General features: G+C 41.7%; 1 protein-coding gene across 1 annotated transcript; it reads right to left on the reverse strand.

Moving 5' to 3' along the window:
* Window positions 1-16649, reverse strand: TSPAN13 (tetraspanin 13). The gene is made up of 6 exons (XM_084280540.1): window positions 16456-16649; window positions 5432-5599; window positions 4039-4119; window positions 2588-2701; window positions 2149-2259; window positions 1-981 (listed from the first exon to the last, which is right to left on the reverse strand). The coding sequence occupies exons 1-6, from the start codon at window positions 16516-16518 to the stop codon at window positions 907-909; spliced, it is 612 nt and encodes a 203-aa protein (XP_084136666.1). The 5' UTR covers window positions 16519-16649; the 3' UTR covers window positions 1-906.
* Window positions 16650-17511: the final 862 nt, after the last annotated feature.

Raw genomic sequence — 17511 nt, forward strand, 5'->3', positions numbered from 1 at the left:
CATCATTCACTCTCTCATGAAACCCAGACTTAGCTGGATGACAGAGAAATATACACTGCTGAGTTAGTACAACAATAATTTTACACCATCTGAAAAATAGCTGTACAACAACTTTCCAGACATCAAAGATGACAGACTGCTATTGATTCCAATGTGCAAATACCAAATTTCATTCACTTGTCAAAGTTTCAAGTTAATCAGCTGTGGATTACATTCTCCTGGTTTTCTTCGTTCGTTGTTCTCAGGACGAAGAGATCCATTAAAAGGTAAAGAATTACTTTTATACTCAACAAAATTCTAAAACTACCAAAATGTCAAAACAAACAGGGGAGGGGAGAGGTGAAGTCTACAGTAGTCATTAACATACACTTATGTGCACTAGAGAAAATAACATCGTTAGTTATTACCTTAACAGGAAAGTGGGAGACCGTTATGAAGACATGTCAACCAGAATTCATCCTAAAGCCTAATCAAATCATACAGTACAACCATCCACCATATATTTTTATCACTTTAATGAGAAATCATGTAATTATTGTAATCAGTGAATACAGCAGAAAATACTCTTGGGGTTTTTTGGACACCAGAGAAGCCAGTAGTGCTACAAAACTCATTGTAGAGAGAGGTCACCACACCAATTACCAAAGTCTTAACAGAGTTATTTAACCAGCTCAGAGCAGCAGTCTGACTCTGCCCAGTGACTGAATGCACCAGTCTACTTCAAGATAGAGATTTTTAGAAAGAAAAAGCGTGTGGGAAAATAAATACAAAACATACTTTTTTTAACGGAAATAGTTTTCTTTTGGGTACATGTGGAATCCCTATTATGGAGAAATACCAGTCTGTGGAGAATCAGTATTTTGAAGTAGAGGGTGCAGAACGATGATTCAGTCCTTTATAAACGTATCAAAGAAACGCACTAGGGTTTGCACGGGGATCCTTTTGGTTCCTGTATCTATATGTCAGCCAGACTCCCAGGATCTGAAAAGAAAACCCAAAGATATTATTAAGCAGCAGGTCTCCACCACATCTTTCATCAGTTTTACAAAATTAGTCTTAAACATAAAATCCTGATAATGACTTTCCAGTACACAAGTTTAAGATATTTTACTGTCACTAAAGCTGCACGACAGCATAGCAGCTTTCATTAGAAAAAAAAAATGCACCTACTCAGAAGTAATTCCTACTTAGCACCAAAGAAAAAAAGCTGAAACTGTATGCACAATGCAATGGGGAATATTTCTCATAGGTATGTCTAGCACTAAATGATTCTTCCTCCTCCCCAAACAATAAATATCCATAAGCCTGTTTGTATTGTAACAGTAAACAAATCCTCCAAAGTGTTTCATTTTACAGTTATCACTTAACTATAAGGTTATTCTTCTAGTATGTTTTCAAATCCTATTGCTCCCCCCACCCACCACCAGCTTCAGATTTTTAGTAGAGAAATCGAGGGCAAATTTCAGAGTGATTCTGTTTAAGTTGCCATAGTATCCACAAACCTGAAAACTGCCCTAAGCAGCAGGAGTATTTTCACATTCTGTACTGTGGGGTTATGAAAGACCTGCTCTGACGATTTTTAGTCACTGATCAATGACAATTTTTAGTCACTGATCAATGCAGCAAGTATATGTATCTTCTGGATACTAAAGCAAAGACCTTTTTAACTTGAGGTTTAAAATACACTTCACTCATGAAACTGTATCTTTGCACATGAAAAACAATCCTCAAACTAAAAAAACACCTGAAGAGTCTGTGTGTGCATGGGTGGAAGGAGGCAGGGAGAACAGGTGAACAAGTTAAAGCAATGGCACTCTTCTAATTACTTTTGGAGAATGGTGAACCCAAATAGTTAACATTCTGCAAAACTTAAACTTTACAGTGCTATGTTTTAATGTGGTATCCAGTTGCAGTTTGTAGTCTAAATAACACAAAGTTCTAAGAACTCCCACTGTTGATTGAAGACAAGGTCTCCTTTTGGCAGACTTAAGCAAGCTGATAGACTGGAAAAACATAATGCAATGAATTACTTGACTCCTGAGACAGCACTGAGAGTTCCTGTAACAAATCCCCTAAAATGAACTGTTTTACAAAACAATCACTTAAAAGTGGGGGAAAGAGCACTCAATTCTCTAACCTTCTACTCACCTCTGTGAAACTGAAGAACAGTCCTATGCCTCCAACAAACCTCAGCACCATTCCAGAATATTCCTCTATTATTGGTGCACATGGTTGACACTGGCGACTTCTAAAACAATCCTGCAGCAGATACAACCAGAGAACTGCACTCAGTTTTCTGATGACCATCGATGAAAAGCATCCAGCTAGCTTTCCAAGTCTGCCAGCCGTGGACAAAACTCAAGCAGTTTTAAGAGACTCCAAAAGTGCAAGTATATAAATGACAATGGAGCACAATCATTGTGGGGTGCCATGTGATTGTGTTCTAGTACTTTAAATAAAGTGCTTAATATCACTGAAACAACTGCCTTACACATTTCTTAAAGAACTTTCCGCAACTGTGAAAAGTTTTATGTATTTGGACAAACATAATGAGTTTCTAATTTTTTTTCATGCTTGAAGAACTTACAGAGGAGCAGGTTTCATTCAGATCAAAGACTCTGAATCCACAACAATTCAGATTTCTCTCAATGTCCGTTCTCGCGCTGTTAGTGTTATTCCATCCCACCTCTAGGAGTTGACTCTAGAAGGCATAAGCAAATACACATTAATTGAACTAGTTTCCATTTCATTGGAAACCAATATATGAGGCCAAGTTGATAATTCCCTAACTAAAACTGTTAGATCCTGATGTCTAACTGGGCAATATATTAAAGACTGACTTGGATCTTCATACAGCTGATGTAGTGAATGAAATAGTAGCACAGAGCAACCACACATTCACGGTCATAACTAGTGTTCTTCCTTTTTCCTAACCTGATGAAAGCACTAGTAATAGGACATGCAACTAATCTAACTGGGACTGCTCAGAGTTTAAACAAGAAGTATGCTTACACATATGCTTATATGTTGTTCAGGTTTCAGTAGGGATAGAGTTAATTTTCTTACTAGCAGATGGTATAGTGCTGTAGTTTGGATTTAGAATGAGAATAATAATGACACAAACTGATTCTTTTACTTGCTGTCAAGCAGTCAATGACTTCACAGCTTCTCCTGCAAATGAGAAGGTAGGGGTGCCTAAGAAGCTGGGAGGGGGCACAGCCAGGACAGCTGACCCAACTGGCCAAAAGGATATTCCATACCATATAACATCATGCTCCGTATATAACTGGTTGGCCAGGAGACAGGGCAGCTCAGGAACTAGCTGAGCATCTACTTCAGGTGGTGAGTGATTCATACTGTTCATCACTTGTTTTGTATATTCTTTCATCATCATCATCTTCCTTTTCTATCCTATTAAGCTGTCTTTATCTCAACCCTTTATTTATTTATTTATTCTCAATTTTCTCCCCTATTTCACTGGACGGGGGGCAGGGTAAGTGAACCGTTGTGTGGTTGTTTCAGCTGCCAGCCAGGTTAACCACGACACGTGTAAAAGCTGATTAGTTACTGTACCCTTGCCTGCTTCTTACGCAGTAACAATTAGTCTCCATACCCCACGGAAGCTGGTTTTGCTTTCACACTTAAAGGTCACCTCTGTTCCTAGTGTAGTTATGACCTTTTCAGTTACAGAAGAAAAATTCAGTTGCTTCACCAACTTTACACTATGATTATTGTAGATTTCACCAGCTTACCTGGAATTGCTGAATACATTTGTGATCATAAACCAAGACAGGAATCTTAATACCAGAACAATTTAACAAAAAAATACAGCTGAAAGTCATTTGAGAATCCATATGTATTGCTTTCTAGCTACCACAGCCAAGCACTGCCTAAAGTCTAGTCCTTAATTAAAAGGATAATGCTGATTTTCTTAAATATGCTCTCCCCATTTTGTGGAAGACTACACATATGTAGTATGTACATATATATTTATAGTATTATGCTACAGATTATCTGAGAAGTCCAAAAACTTCTTACCTGCTGTTCCTTGTTCAGTGCCAAACAGGCGCAGGAGACAGAAAACTGGACAATAAAGACTAGCAAAAGAATGATCATGTACTAGAAACAGTAGTTAAGGATAAACTCTTAAATTAATTTTGCTTTTATAACACAGATGCCTAAAGGCATTCCTTACTTCACTGGAAAACAATAGATCCTCTTAAATAAAAGAACAATAGAAGTAAATTCTGACCACGTGTGGAAAGATGACCCAAATAACGTTCCCAGAACAAAATCTCCATATATTATCTCTTTTTGGCTACTACTATACACAGCTGGCATTTCTGGGTTAGGTGCTTCTTGCCTAGTAAGACAACATGAGCAGAGAGGTTAACAGAAGAAGCTCAGAGAAAGAAAAACCTACAGCAAACTTCTCCAGCTTTAAAGACTTATGGTATCATTTCAAGACACTTCACTTAAAGAAAATACTTTTCTGGGTATTGCATATGCAGAAATTATTTTTTTTATTATTACATAGTCTTGTAATTCATTACAAAAGATAACCTTAGCCTAGAGTAAAAAAAATAAATGAGAGTTGCTTTTGGAACACAGCCTCACACACTTTTGGACTAATACATCTGAGAACAGTATAAAACAAAACCAAGCTCTGATACTAAAGATCATGTTTTGAAAGTCAGGCTCCATTTTCACAATCTGGCTGCCATGTTCAGAGGTAGATACTTATCTCACACAATTAAACTGTTTGCAAAGTGGAGGTCACTACTTAGTCATAGACCACAGCCAGAAAAATAAGCATTTTATCCAATGAATCTCTTTTCTCATCCAAACAGATCAATTTTGTTAGGAACGGCAGCACTACAGACTGTTTACAGAGTGAGCATAAAGGAGGAGCAAAGCACACTGTGAGAAGGCCCGTGCTCCTTTCTAGTCTGGGTTCACAATTAAAGACTAGGTATGAGAAGAAAGTACTTCTTGACAGCCTCTACTACCCACAATGCACTCCCCTGCCAGCTACAACCAGCTCGCTATCTGAAAGTATTACCTTTCTCTACTGTTAAACATTAATATTTCACATACTCTCAGCTGGTGTAGAGTTGGGCATGTGGTAAGTGGCATCTATGATAGAGACCCCAAAAAAAACCTCTCAAAGATTAAAATACTTTAATTTTTTTTTAAGAAGAGGAGTTGTGAATATATTTGTCTCTAGAGCACAAACAACAGAGGGGAAAAAAAGGAAGCTGGGATAAAGTTTTACCTGAAGAAAGTTTAATTATATTGTACTTGACCAAAATAGGATTGTGAATTTCTGCTCTGTTTCTGAAGCACCTTCCACATCAGTGTCAGCTGACAGAGCAGGTTACTTACACGGCTTGAACTAAGCTGCAATCTGTGCAATGCATCAGAAGGATACAAAGAATAGCAGTACTTGATGATGTTTCACTGCACCAATCAATCCAACTAAGGCAATAATGAAGAGGAAGATTCCTACTGCAATTGCCACGCCAACAACTCTGAAACTAGAGATGAGGCCAAAGCCGATTCCCCATGCCGCAATTCCAATCAGCAGCAGGCTTACCAGCTGGAGGGAAGAGAAAACAAAAGTTAGTCTGCTTATTAAGAGACCCTCAACCTACAGAGAGCTGTGTTCTTTACATTCAAGTTGTTACTAGAAAACAATTTTTTCTGTACAGGTCAAAGAGAAGCAGCACAACCCGTGACAAACCAATCTTCCACTTCATCATAGAGGTAACTTCAGTTCCAGATGTTTCCAGGGACATACATTCTTCAACACCATTGAAGAAGAGTTAACAGGGAGCTGTCACAACTTTATCTACTTACAAGTCAAGCCCTGCTGCATTATCTGTGACTGACTAGAGACAGTAAACTATAGTGTAGGTTGTAACAGAATTGACAAGCTAAAAGGCATGAGATTTAATTCACAGAATGGAAGAAGAATGAAAATTCCAGATGTTTTCTGAAACAGAGGCAATGTATTTAAAGAAAACAGGATATACAGCTCCACAGCTCTGTGCTAAAACTTACTGTAATCAGGAATAAAGCTTCATTAATTCGTTAGCTTCTACATAGTTGGTATAACACAACAGTTAAAGTCAGGAGAAATACTTTTTAGATCTGTATCTCAGGGACTTCATGTAGTAAAACAATAAAGGTGTCTTGCCTCCACCACATACTTCAAGAAGGTAGCTCTACTATGAAGTCAATCCTGTTTCAATACCCAAAACACTCATATGCTGCTTTTTTTTTTTTTTAAAGATGGTATTCAGGGAAAGCAGACAGAATCTGTCCCACTGAGCTTAGTGGGATTTATTGTTTATAGGGGCAGGAAGGTCCAGCCTTTCCTGTTTCCACGCCAGAAACACTGAACAAAAAAAACCTCTCCAACATAAAAAGCAGCAGAGAAATCTGTAACAAGGTACAGCAGGAGGGAAGCAACACACAAAGCCAACCCAGATCTCCAACACACAAGATGCCTAACTCTCCCTTGTTTGAAACAGTTAAGACTTACATGTGACATGTCGCCCATTAGATTCTCTGTTAAATAACAACTCAACATACAAGTTTTAAGTTTCCAAAACCCTGACCCCGCCAAAAAATACCCAAAAGTTATTTACCATGTTAAAAAAAAGCCCCCACAAACAACCAAACAATAAGAACTTAGCTTAGCCCAACTACTTGACTTCACTCAACAACAAATAAAAGTAAGCATTTAGACTTGCCCACTAGTTTCCATTCAAACAGGATCTCATGCTCTTTTTACTGATGTTTTCAACAGGGGTGGGGAAAAAATGTCTAAGTGGGGAAATTACCAACTTATTTCAGTATATTTACTATAGAGCAAAGCACAGGGATTTTTTTTGCTGTTTTTAATACCAAGTATGTCTGTATATTTTTCCAACTTAAGTACCTTTTAGAAGACTGTGCTACGTAATGCTGCTTTTCAGACATGGAAATCTCAGATAACATCAAGAAAGCTAGGAACAACAAGTAGTGAGCTCATCAAGATCAAAACACAGTGGGCGTGGTTTTTTGTGTGTGCACAGAGAAACATCCCCCAAAAGAAATGTTTTTATCAAAGGGCCAGAAATCCACAGGAGAAATTTAAAGGAGTCTGCAAGGAGAAAAGGAGGCTACTTTTCTTACCTTCACATCTCTCTTGCCTCATAAGGAGACAATAAAGAAAAATAAGATTCAAACAAATTGTTCAATGCCAGTACTGTTTTAAGATTAATTCACATTTGGTCTTGTTTCTCAAACAGAAAGCCTTAATCACCATGTTTAGTTAGAACCAAGACACCAGGCCAAGATGTCTTGAATCTAAATTACAGATGGGAGAGGGGAGAAATAAATAAAACAAACTGCCTTGGCTCTGCTACAAACACATTTTCTGAATGCATGCTGCACAAGGCTCTAAGCTTCCCAATGTTATTACGTTAAAAATTAGCCCTGTTAATCAGAAAGTTGAGTGCAATATTTACTTGTTCTGGTCTATACTCATTCAAATTATTTCATTGTCTCATAACACTGAGATTTATTTTTCCATGTAAGAAGTGAACAACAAAAGAAACACCATAACCCAATTTCCAACCAGAAAGTGTCAGCTGGTGTTCCATGCTCTGCATCAGCTTCGAAGCACTGAACTCACACAGCCACTACACAGCTCTTCAAAGTGTTATCTCATAAAAAAAATCTCAAAGGCAACATCAAATTTCTAATTTTTTATGAACAAAAGCAGGAGAAACTTCGCTCCTAAATTGGTGTTTTTCACCAATACTTATTTCTTCTGCCTGAGCTACAACTGCAAAACTTTATTTTCACCAATCTGCCTCCAACATACCAAAATGTGTATTTGTTCAGCTCTCTGTTCATTTCATAAGAGGTCTAAAAGAATTAGATTAAATTAGTTTCATCCTTAAGGTATCAAAACCAAAAAAGGAGACCTAAACAAAACCTGCACCTGAAGCATTGATTGGGTAAATGCAGTGCATGCTTTGCTATGTACTGGTTACTTTTTGCTGCTGTTACTCACCTCAGGCTCCATTATACTGAGGATATGTACATTAAATTAGTGTGTATGACATTAAAAGCTATTAATTATCATGACTCCTCAGCCCAAAAAGCTTTTCTAGTAGAAACAGCAATATACTGAATCAAGAACCATCATGATTTTCAAGTGGGGAAAAAAGACTCTGGCTTTTAAACCTATCGTTGAAGCCCAGATGCTTAGGAATCAGGTGACTAGCTTTGAAAAATGACACAACATCATTTAGTTAAAACTGGTTTCTAATTTTAAGGCTATCAGGCTCATTTTCAAGCTTTACCGCTTTCATCAACAACCTCTGTGATAAAACAGAATGAATCCTCAGAAAAACTGGTGTATGATACTAAATGAGGAAGAGTGACTGAACTCAGATGAACTCAAGGAGTAAGCAAACAGAAACCTCATGAAGTACAAAATTCTGCTCTAGAGATGCTTCAGTGGAGCCTGGATGTTTACTGGTCAAACAGCCACCTTACTGAGACAGACCTGGCGATCGCGCTGGTTGCCAAGGGTCTGCTCTCACTGCAAAAAGGGAAAGGAAACTCAGTGCAATGCTGGTGAAACTGCAGTGCAAATACTGTGCCCTATTTTAAGCCCCCTGGGGTCAAAAAAGAATTTGAGAACTAAACCAGCCTGCAGCCTTGAGGATGATGTTTGAGAAGCAGGTGATGGAGCTCGGTTGGCTTAGTCTGACTATGTGTCAGCCGAAGTATAATCTAATAGTAATGGAAGCTTAAGGTGCACTATAAAAACAGTGGAGGCAACCTCTTCTCAGCACTAACTGACCACAAAACAGGAGGCAACAGCCACAAGTAATGGCTTGGGAGGTTCAGACTGGGCATTAGAAAAAGCATCTGCAAGGTGGTTTGGTGCCATACTCAGGCAATCATCCCTGTTCTCAGAGCTTGCAGTAGACAAAGCCTCAGCTGGCCAGCGAGTGTGATTCGTAATCCTGCTCTGAGCAGGAGTCGTCTGATCGGATGAGCCCCAAGAGTCCCTTCCAATCAATACTACACTCACCACAGCCACCTCTTCCACCATAGAAACTCTGACACTTCCCCCCCACACACACACAAAAATAAATATCAAAGTTTTAAGTGGCACATGAGGGACACATTTAGCATTTACTAAGGACTCCTTTGTACTGTGTAGCTCATCAACGATAGACTACACCAGCTCCTAAACCCTGTATCAACAAAACATCTTCTCATAAGCAATTCTCAATTAAAGAGCAATTAATGACTCCTCAGAAGTACTTGCACAGTTTCAAAAATGCAAGTACAAGTCCAGTTCTCAGGAGTAATTTAAAAGGTTCCCCGTTCACTTAAGGCACATTTACATAGAAAGTCAACAGGCATTAAGAGCAAAGGAATTTATTGCAATCTCAAACTGGAGCAATCTGTCTCATGGAAAGATGCTACAAGCACATACATCCACAGACCAGAAAAAGCTACGGAGAGCCATGCAAAATATGTGCATGTGTTCAGGATGACAGCTAGTTTTTTAAATTTAACACCCTAATTTACTTTATACTATTTTCTTCATCAACATAAACTCTAGCAACCTTATGTAAAAAGCAGACAAGACACAAACTCATCTATTTGACATTAACACTTTACCAGAACAAACCTACAGGCAGCACAAATCCTAAGTGAAGATCAGTAGATTTCACTATGCTATCCAGCACTTTTTCTGTGGAGTAAAAAAAAAAAAAAGGAAAAAAGAAAAGAAAAGAAAATGAAGCACATTGCCACTAGATAAAATGTTACTCCAATGTCAGCATCTCCACAGGAAAAATTTTAGGGACTACAAGTTCAAGATCAGTGGAATGGATCAGACTCCACTTTAAGTGACTTCTATTGTATGTTTTTATATATATATATATATAAACACATATGAACTTCAAAGATGTTTCAAAAATAACAATTTTCTAGACAAAGAATTTCCTTGGCACAGAGGTAAAGTCATCACAACTTTGATTATCGTGTTCTCCAATTAACTTCTTAACAACATGATTAAAGTGTTAGCCTTCACAGTACTTGCTGTGATTTTCTTTCTCCTTACTGCTGCATAAATTATCACTTCCACAAAAAAAAAAAAAACAACAAACAAACTCTCCTAATATTCTCTCTTCTCTGAATCCAAGCTCTGTGCACTGAGCTGCTTATTTTCCTCACTCCTGGAGAAATCCATTCCTCTTCACGCTTACCCCTTGTGTACTTATCCACATGCTTACGTCTACATTACAAAAAGGAACCAAGATACAGATAAATCATTTCTCTAGACAATGCCACTGGCAAACAATTAAAATGCCAAAACCAGTTCCTCCTTCCTTCAACAGCAAGCTACAAACACATCTGCTGTTTTGACTAACACACAACTTTTCAGCATTTCAGCTAGCTTAGACTGCTCGCTAAGAGGGAAGTCGTACGCAGGAATCAGTGTTCCCACTGTTTTCTTGTGGTTTCAGCCCAAAAAGGAGAGAGCAAAAACTACATTTCAGAACTTACATTTCAAGAAATACAGACTTGCTATTCCTGGGGTAAGAGATTATACAGCATTTGCACTGGTATCAGCAAAGGAAATATTTACAGAATGGCTGTCAGGCTGGATATGGAACAGGAACTAAAACCAGAGAGATTACCACATGATGAAATACATTCTCCCTAACCTCTCTCCCCACATACAGTTCCATATTCCACTTCCTTTAAGGGGGCTTTAAAATTTAAACCTCAAATAGTCTAGATTTTGAAGCTAAGAGATTTTTACCACTGTCCCCTTCAAATTAGCCAACAATTTCTGCACAGCTATAGGTAATCTAGAAGACAATTCTTCTGGTCCCCCACACATCATCTAAAACCACCACATTAAACCAGCAGGCATTACACAGTGGTGCACCTTTAGCAAGCTAAAGCTGAGTTAAATTGATTTTTATCACAGCTGTAGGCTAGCCAACTTGTAAGCAATTTTATCTCCTTATAGTACACTTCTTCAGCTTTACTGAGAGTAAAGGAAAGGCTGAGCAGGTACCTTTGTGTACTTCTAACAGAAAACAGAATCTTCTACCTTTAGGTGACGTTTAAATGAGGAGAGATGAGTAGTCTGGTTGCTGAACAGCCTTGAGACACATGATGTGGAACAAGCAATTTATGTGAAAGGCAGCATTCCCCTCTCTTATCACAAAAGCCAGTTCTTTCAGTTTGTTGGGAGTTCAGAGTTCTTCATGTTATTGGTGAATAATTAGGTTTGAGTTGTTTCTGATATGTAACAAGCTTCTTTCACATTAAAATGGCAGTGACATTTAACCCCTTTTTCTTCTCCCTGGTATTTAGAAATGCAAGCTTTTTGCTATGTAGCAGGAACAACAATCTTCTGAAATGTTACTTTTGCTTACCTGTTCATTGTTTTCTAAGAAGTTGTGAGACCTTTTCAGGAAGTGTGGTGATCCCACAGATCCTTTTTCCACACATATACCTCCTTCAACACGAAAACAGTAGAAAGAACATAACTAATCATCTTAGATACAAGGCTACTACAGGGCATTCAAAGGGCTTCTCGATAATTGTGCAGGTTTTACAGTATCCACCTGCAGTGCCAGGATGGCTGAAAACATCACTAATATCAAAACACACAGTCTCCTACTCCTGCACCCTGTTCTCCAGTGTTTTGACTAAGCACCATCTGCCTTCCCAGCTCCAAATGCCACTGTGCATTCTGCACTGGTGCTGATCTACAGACCCAGCACATGTCTCCATTCTGACCTGCTACCACAAGCTGCTGGCAATTTGCCTGTAAGCTGACACAGAGTAGCTGAGAGCATTCCCAAGCACCGACAGAGTGTCTTACAACATATATTTTTGCTGTAGTTACTCCTCTGTGTTCTCAAGTGTATAGAAACCTTCCCAAAAAGCCAATTAACAAACAGAAAATGCCACCAAAAAACTCCCTAAATTGACATGACCAACATTAACCTTCCCTGCCACATACCTGCGAGCTTCTCTCCCACATAGCATAGTCTACATAGCACAGCTTACACTGCTACCTTCAAAATGTCTGTGAGAATGACAGAGAGGGCTCCAAGGCAGCCTGTCCCATCTGCTGAGCATCCAGTTAGGACCCCAGGCCAGCTTGTACACAAACTTGTGCAAACCAAAATGGAATTGATCTCAGAGATCCCAGGTTCATTCACCACTGTAGAAGAAACTGCTGCATGGGACAAGAACCGTGTTTCTCCAGCTCCTGTCTGCTTGCACCTGCCTCCACATAACCCCTGCAGCACTTGGGAATTATCAAAAAAATCACAGAAAACAGTTACACTCCTTTTTTCCAGGTAAATCCAGATATCCACTCTGCCTCAAGCACCAGTTTTCCCCTATGCAGAAAGAAGGGAGATGGAGCTAGGAGATCTGCACAGATGTAACATGACCCCTCTGCATCAGGAATGCTGCAACTACGACAAACATTACCAAAAACCCCACCATGCCAAACGTGCTATCCCAATCTGAGACTTTCTGTCCTCATCATTGTATGCTTCTGTAATACAGGAAAAGCAATTTTGATAAAGGGGGCAGAAATGCAGTAATTACATTTTCAATTAATACTGAGAACAACAGCAAAGGAATAAAACCAAAAAACAAAACCCTCCCTCTCAGTATTTTGGAAAGTGATAAAAAAAAAAAAACAGGACTCTCAATAGGCAGCCCAGAAAACAAGTTCAGGGAGCAAAGTATTAAGAAAAGAAAATTATTTTGACAAAAGTACTTTCTAGTGTGTTAAGAGGAAAAAATGGATACCCCTGTTGAATGAAGTCTGTGCTACCAAAACACACACACTTGTAATAGTAAAGCTGCCATATGTTTTACTTCCAATCAAATGGCCCTCCAGGAGTAAGAAAAACTGAAAGCCTGCTTACCAAAACAAAGGCAATTTATTTACTTACTGACAACAAACAGTTCACATTTGCTGCTGCAGCAATTATTAAGTAGCTGCTCGGGTGACAAAACCAGCACACACCATCCAAATGAAAGGTCAGTATTTTTATGTTTTTTTAACATTTAATCTTGTAGCCCAGATATCACTTCAATCTTCCATCACTAGCCAGAACTCAGGAATTTTGCTTTCCTGAGAATCTGATTTGAAATAAGGTATCAACTATTCGCACTTGAACACAATTACTCAAGACTTCCTTGGAAGGAACACAGTCTACCTAAGGAAATCCTTGTCTGGTTAAAGTGAGCAAATATTGGTGGAGCCAGAATTTAGGGTTCTCATACCTGGAAGATTAAAAGTCTCAAGTTACATCCACAACCTTGAATTCAGCTGAAATCTGCAGATGGGCATTTTAAACAGCCAGTATGACTCTACCATTGGATGGGAAATGTAAATATGTTTAAATAGATTAATAAATGAATTGGTCAGATACTCAAAACCAGTATTTTAAAGGCCCTTGTATGCAGACAGTTTTACTGTGTAAGACTTTATTCCACCGATATGCATCATTACATACAAACTGAGTCAACAGTCTCAATTATTTTTCTCTACTCTTACAGCATCCGTAAGGAACCATACTGAAGTCAGCAAGACTCAGCAAAGATGCCAGAATTACTCATATAAAATAAATTTTAAAATAGAATCAGGGCCTAAGGACATTAACTTAGCCCAGAGAAGCACCAAAAGTCATCAGCAAAGTACCATCTGAATTGAACGTTAAGTGAGCAATTAGGTTAGTGGGTTTCTGGCTTCTTGCCTTATACCAGTAACTGAATTTTTCCTGCCAGGACATACATCTTCCTTGCTGTACTGCCTTAAAAAGCCAAATGAGATAGCATTGAGGAAAAAAAAAAAAAAAAGAATAAAAAATCAGGCTCCACTATCCTATTCTGGAAGTGTTTTCAAGAAAAGCAGAATACAAACCTAACCTCCAACATACAGTTCTGAGGGTTAATTCATTCCAAGTGTGCGATGCAGACATAGCAATGCTGGCTAAAAAATATTCAAGAACTGTTGCCGACCGGAGTTTATATCCCATCTTACCCCCACCACTCCCTTCCCACCAATTGTTACATGAATTAACATTATTTTAAGAAAGAATGGTGTTCTTGCTCTGGTTATCTTCAGGATTCTTTTCCAGCCTGGAAAAAATAAGCCCATAATTCACTGTGTTGCAGCAATTTAAGTGTTGCATTGTCAAGCTTTTTTCTAACCAAGTAATGCAGAAGCCCACACATTTTGTGGTATTAACTCCACCAGGCCAACCAAACACTTTAAATGTTCTTTCTGCAACTCAGAATTTAAAAGCATTAGTCTTGCAACTTGCTTATAATTAATAAGCAACACAAGCAGTAACAATTGGATATTCCAGTTACTATAACTCAAAGAAGTCATTCCTTCAACAAAAATGTATGTTCTGCATTGGTGAGGTGAAACAATTCTCAGTGACACCTGCAAAGTAAATAGTACTCAAAGAGACATCAGAACAAAATTAAGGTCAAAGGTGAGTAGTACAAGCATCACAGCCATCAAGCTGCTCTTGCTGAGGCCAAATATGCCAGAAAGACCTACCAGACCCCTTAGATCTAGTTAACACATGGCTGCAGGAATGAGTGCTGGTATCTTCAGAAAAAAACCCACCTGCTGTCCACATGACATAAAATTATTTGCCCACGTATTATGTCAGAAAGACCCATACATCTCACTCTTCCCTCACACAAGAGATAATAATGTCTTCCATTAACCTCTGGTTCACTTTAAGGAGAAATCAGGATGGGGCAATCAGTCTACTACCACACATTGGGATGGGGCAATCACACCAAAGGCTAGCCTAGATGATCTTTTGAGGTCCTTTCCCACTTGGGCCATTCTATGATTCCAACTTACCTTCATTGTGAGAGTCTACATATACTAAACTTACCTCAGAGTATAGATGCCAAACAAAGCAATGCCTACCTGCTCCCCTCTATTCTGGTTGTGGGTGCATGGGCAGGCCATAATACTGCATGGATCCCAGACAACTTTCACAGCAAGTAGGCTGGGCTCCCCAAGAATGCTTCAGAGACTCTTTCAGGGACATACTCCACAAGCTCCTCTAAAGAAGCATTAACAATAGTGCAGCCTCTCCTAAATTAAGGTCTTTTTTCCACTCTTTTCCAAAGGAATGAGGATCTCCTCAGGCTCCCAACAATATAATTACAAAAACCTCTGCCTTCAGCACAGGTAGCTTCTACATTCATTTGTGCTCTGGGCTGGCAATTACCATCAGGTCCAGCAACCACCAGCTATAAGCACTGCTTCTTCTGATGAACAGCATTAGACCTGTTTGTCCTCCTGTCTCGCCTTCAGTGCGAGATCAGGCAGCGCTATTATAAAACCACTGATACAACTGCCCTCAAGCTCTGGCTGACCCGATTTCAGTCTGCCAAAAGTCATCCCCAAACACGGTTGTTAACATGAAACATTAGAGGACATAGTACCTCTCTAGATGTGCGTGAGAGGAAGCCATTTCACAGTCCTGTTTCTTCCTGTTTCTGTATCATTTTAAAGTAGATAACGAGGGAAAAAAAAACAACCATAGCTATAGAGATTGTATTTTCTCTGTTGAAAATAGGTTCTCCAACTTGCCAGAACAAGAGCAGGCACCTGCCTGGAGCTCCCCATCAAGTCAGCTGTTACAGCTCAGCACACTACACGCTCCCATCGCCCCGAAGCAGTCAGACTTTGTAACTCGCTGGTCCATTCCAGGGAAGAGCAGGAAAGCTCGCTTACCAGGGGGCTGGGGCGTCCCCCCGCTCTCTCTCGGGTCTGCTTGGACCCGTACAGATCTCGTAGGGCTCAATGCACCGGCACGGCGCTCGCCACTCAACCGAAGCGCACTTCTTTCGGCGCTGCTCCTCGGCTGAGGAACAACGAGATCAACCCTTCCTCATTCACGCCCGGGTTGGCGCATCGACCTTTCCAGACATGGAAAGAAAGGGCACCGGCGGGCCGGGCGCCCCCTCGCCACGGGGCCACCGCCCCCCCACTCGCAGCCTGGCCCCCCACAGGGGATGCAGGAGATCAGACGCCTCTCCCCTTTCCCCGGGCAGGCAGCGCTCGCCGTACCGCTCGCTCCGGGGCTGCCCTGGATTTTGATCCCGGGAGCGTCCCGGCGGTGACAAAGCCCGGCCTGACCGCTGCCGCCCTCGCCCCAGACAGAGGCCGCGACCGCGCGGCTGTCCCGGCTCGGAGCCCCCTGATCACCAGCCCGCCGAGAAGAGGCCGCCTCAGGCCGGAGCCAGCCCCGCCACCTCCCCTGCCCGCCCCTGCGGCTGAACCTGGGGACCCCGCCGCGCCAGCCCGCGCCCTTCCCGCCGCCCCGCCTCAGCGTGGCGGCTACGTACCGTGTAGAGCAGGTTGAGGGCGCAGAGGCAGTTCTTGGAGCAGGCGAAACCCCCGCACACCATCGCGCCGCCGCTGCCACCGCCACTGCTGGGAAACCGCGCAGCAGGAGGCTGCCGGGGAACCGCGCAGCAGGAGGCCGCCGCCCCGCCCCCCGCCAGCCGCCAGCGAGAGGGCGCGGTCGCAGCAGGTGAGCGGCGCCCGCCGCCGCGCCCGCTGATTGGCCGCTCCCGGGAGCCAAGGTAAAAGCATGCAAATGAGGGGCCGCGGGGGGGGGCTGGGAGGGGTTGTGGTGGGTCCGGTTGTCGGGCCTGTCACCCGTTATCTGCGGGCACCGGCGGGCCGGGCCTTACCCGAGCCTCGCCGCAGGGACCTGGCTCGGTCTCCCGAGCGGTTGTCATCGGGGGCAGCCTCACACCCCATTCGTCCCCCTCTACCGTTATGAAAGGCCGTTGGTCCCGGGCCGGTGGAGCGCGGCCTGCCCGCGGGGAGCCGCCTGCGGCTCAGGCCGGCCCCAGGGCACCGCCAGTCCTTGGGGCTGGCAGCGCCACCTGTCCCTCCGCCGGAGGCGGCCGTCGGGTGGTGCCCGGCTGTGTGCTCTGCCCGCGGGGTGGGCTGGGGGGAGGGAAGCGTGGTGGCCCCTTGCTGGGGGTGGCTGGAGGAGATTGGGCATCTCCTCGGCCATTTTGTCGTCTAGGGAACGAGGGGTACTTCCCCGTGCCTCTGCCTGGTGCATGTCTGCAAGCGACGGCTTAATCCCTCGTGCAACCAGAAGGAAACATCGAGGGATTCGCTTTGCCTGGGCATTAAAGTACTTGGAGCACACAGTTTTACCAGCTATTATCCCTCTGCATGTTTATTTCTCTTTTAATTTTTTTGTTTACAGTCTCATTTCCACCGAGCTGCATACATATTTACATCTGTATGTTGCCCTGCTTTGGGGGTTAAATGTTTTTACTTGCAGGTAATAGTCAAAATCATCCACCTCTATCTATAATTCCAAGTCAGTATCAAGTTTTTTGTTGCTGTTTTAACGTGGACTGAACGGTGTCTCAGTT

The sequence above is a fragment of the Gallinula chloropus genome, assembly GCF_964237585.1.
Source record: "Gallinula chloropus genome assembly, chromosome: 2".
Lineage (NCBI taxonomy): Eukaryota > Metazoa > Chordata > Aves > Gruiformes > Rallidae > Gallinula > Gallinula chloropus.

Excerpts from the sequence above, each read along its gene's own strand:
- TSPAN13 (XM_084280540.1), bottom strand. The coding sequence starts at position 16,518 with ATGGTGTGCGGGGGTTTCGCCTGCTCCAAGAACTGCCTCTGCGCCCTC. Across the intron at positions 2,702-4,038 it reads CACTGAACAAGGAACAGCAG|AGTCAACTCCTAGAGGTGGG; the intron begins GTAAGAAGTTTT and ends TATGCCTTCTAG. Across the intron at positions 982-2,148 it reads TGTTCTTCAGTTTCACAGAG|ATCCTGGGAGTCTGGCTGAC; the intron begins GTGAGTAGAAGG and ends TTTTCTTTTCAG.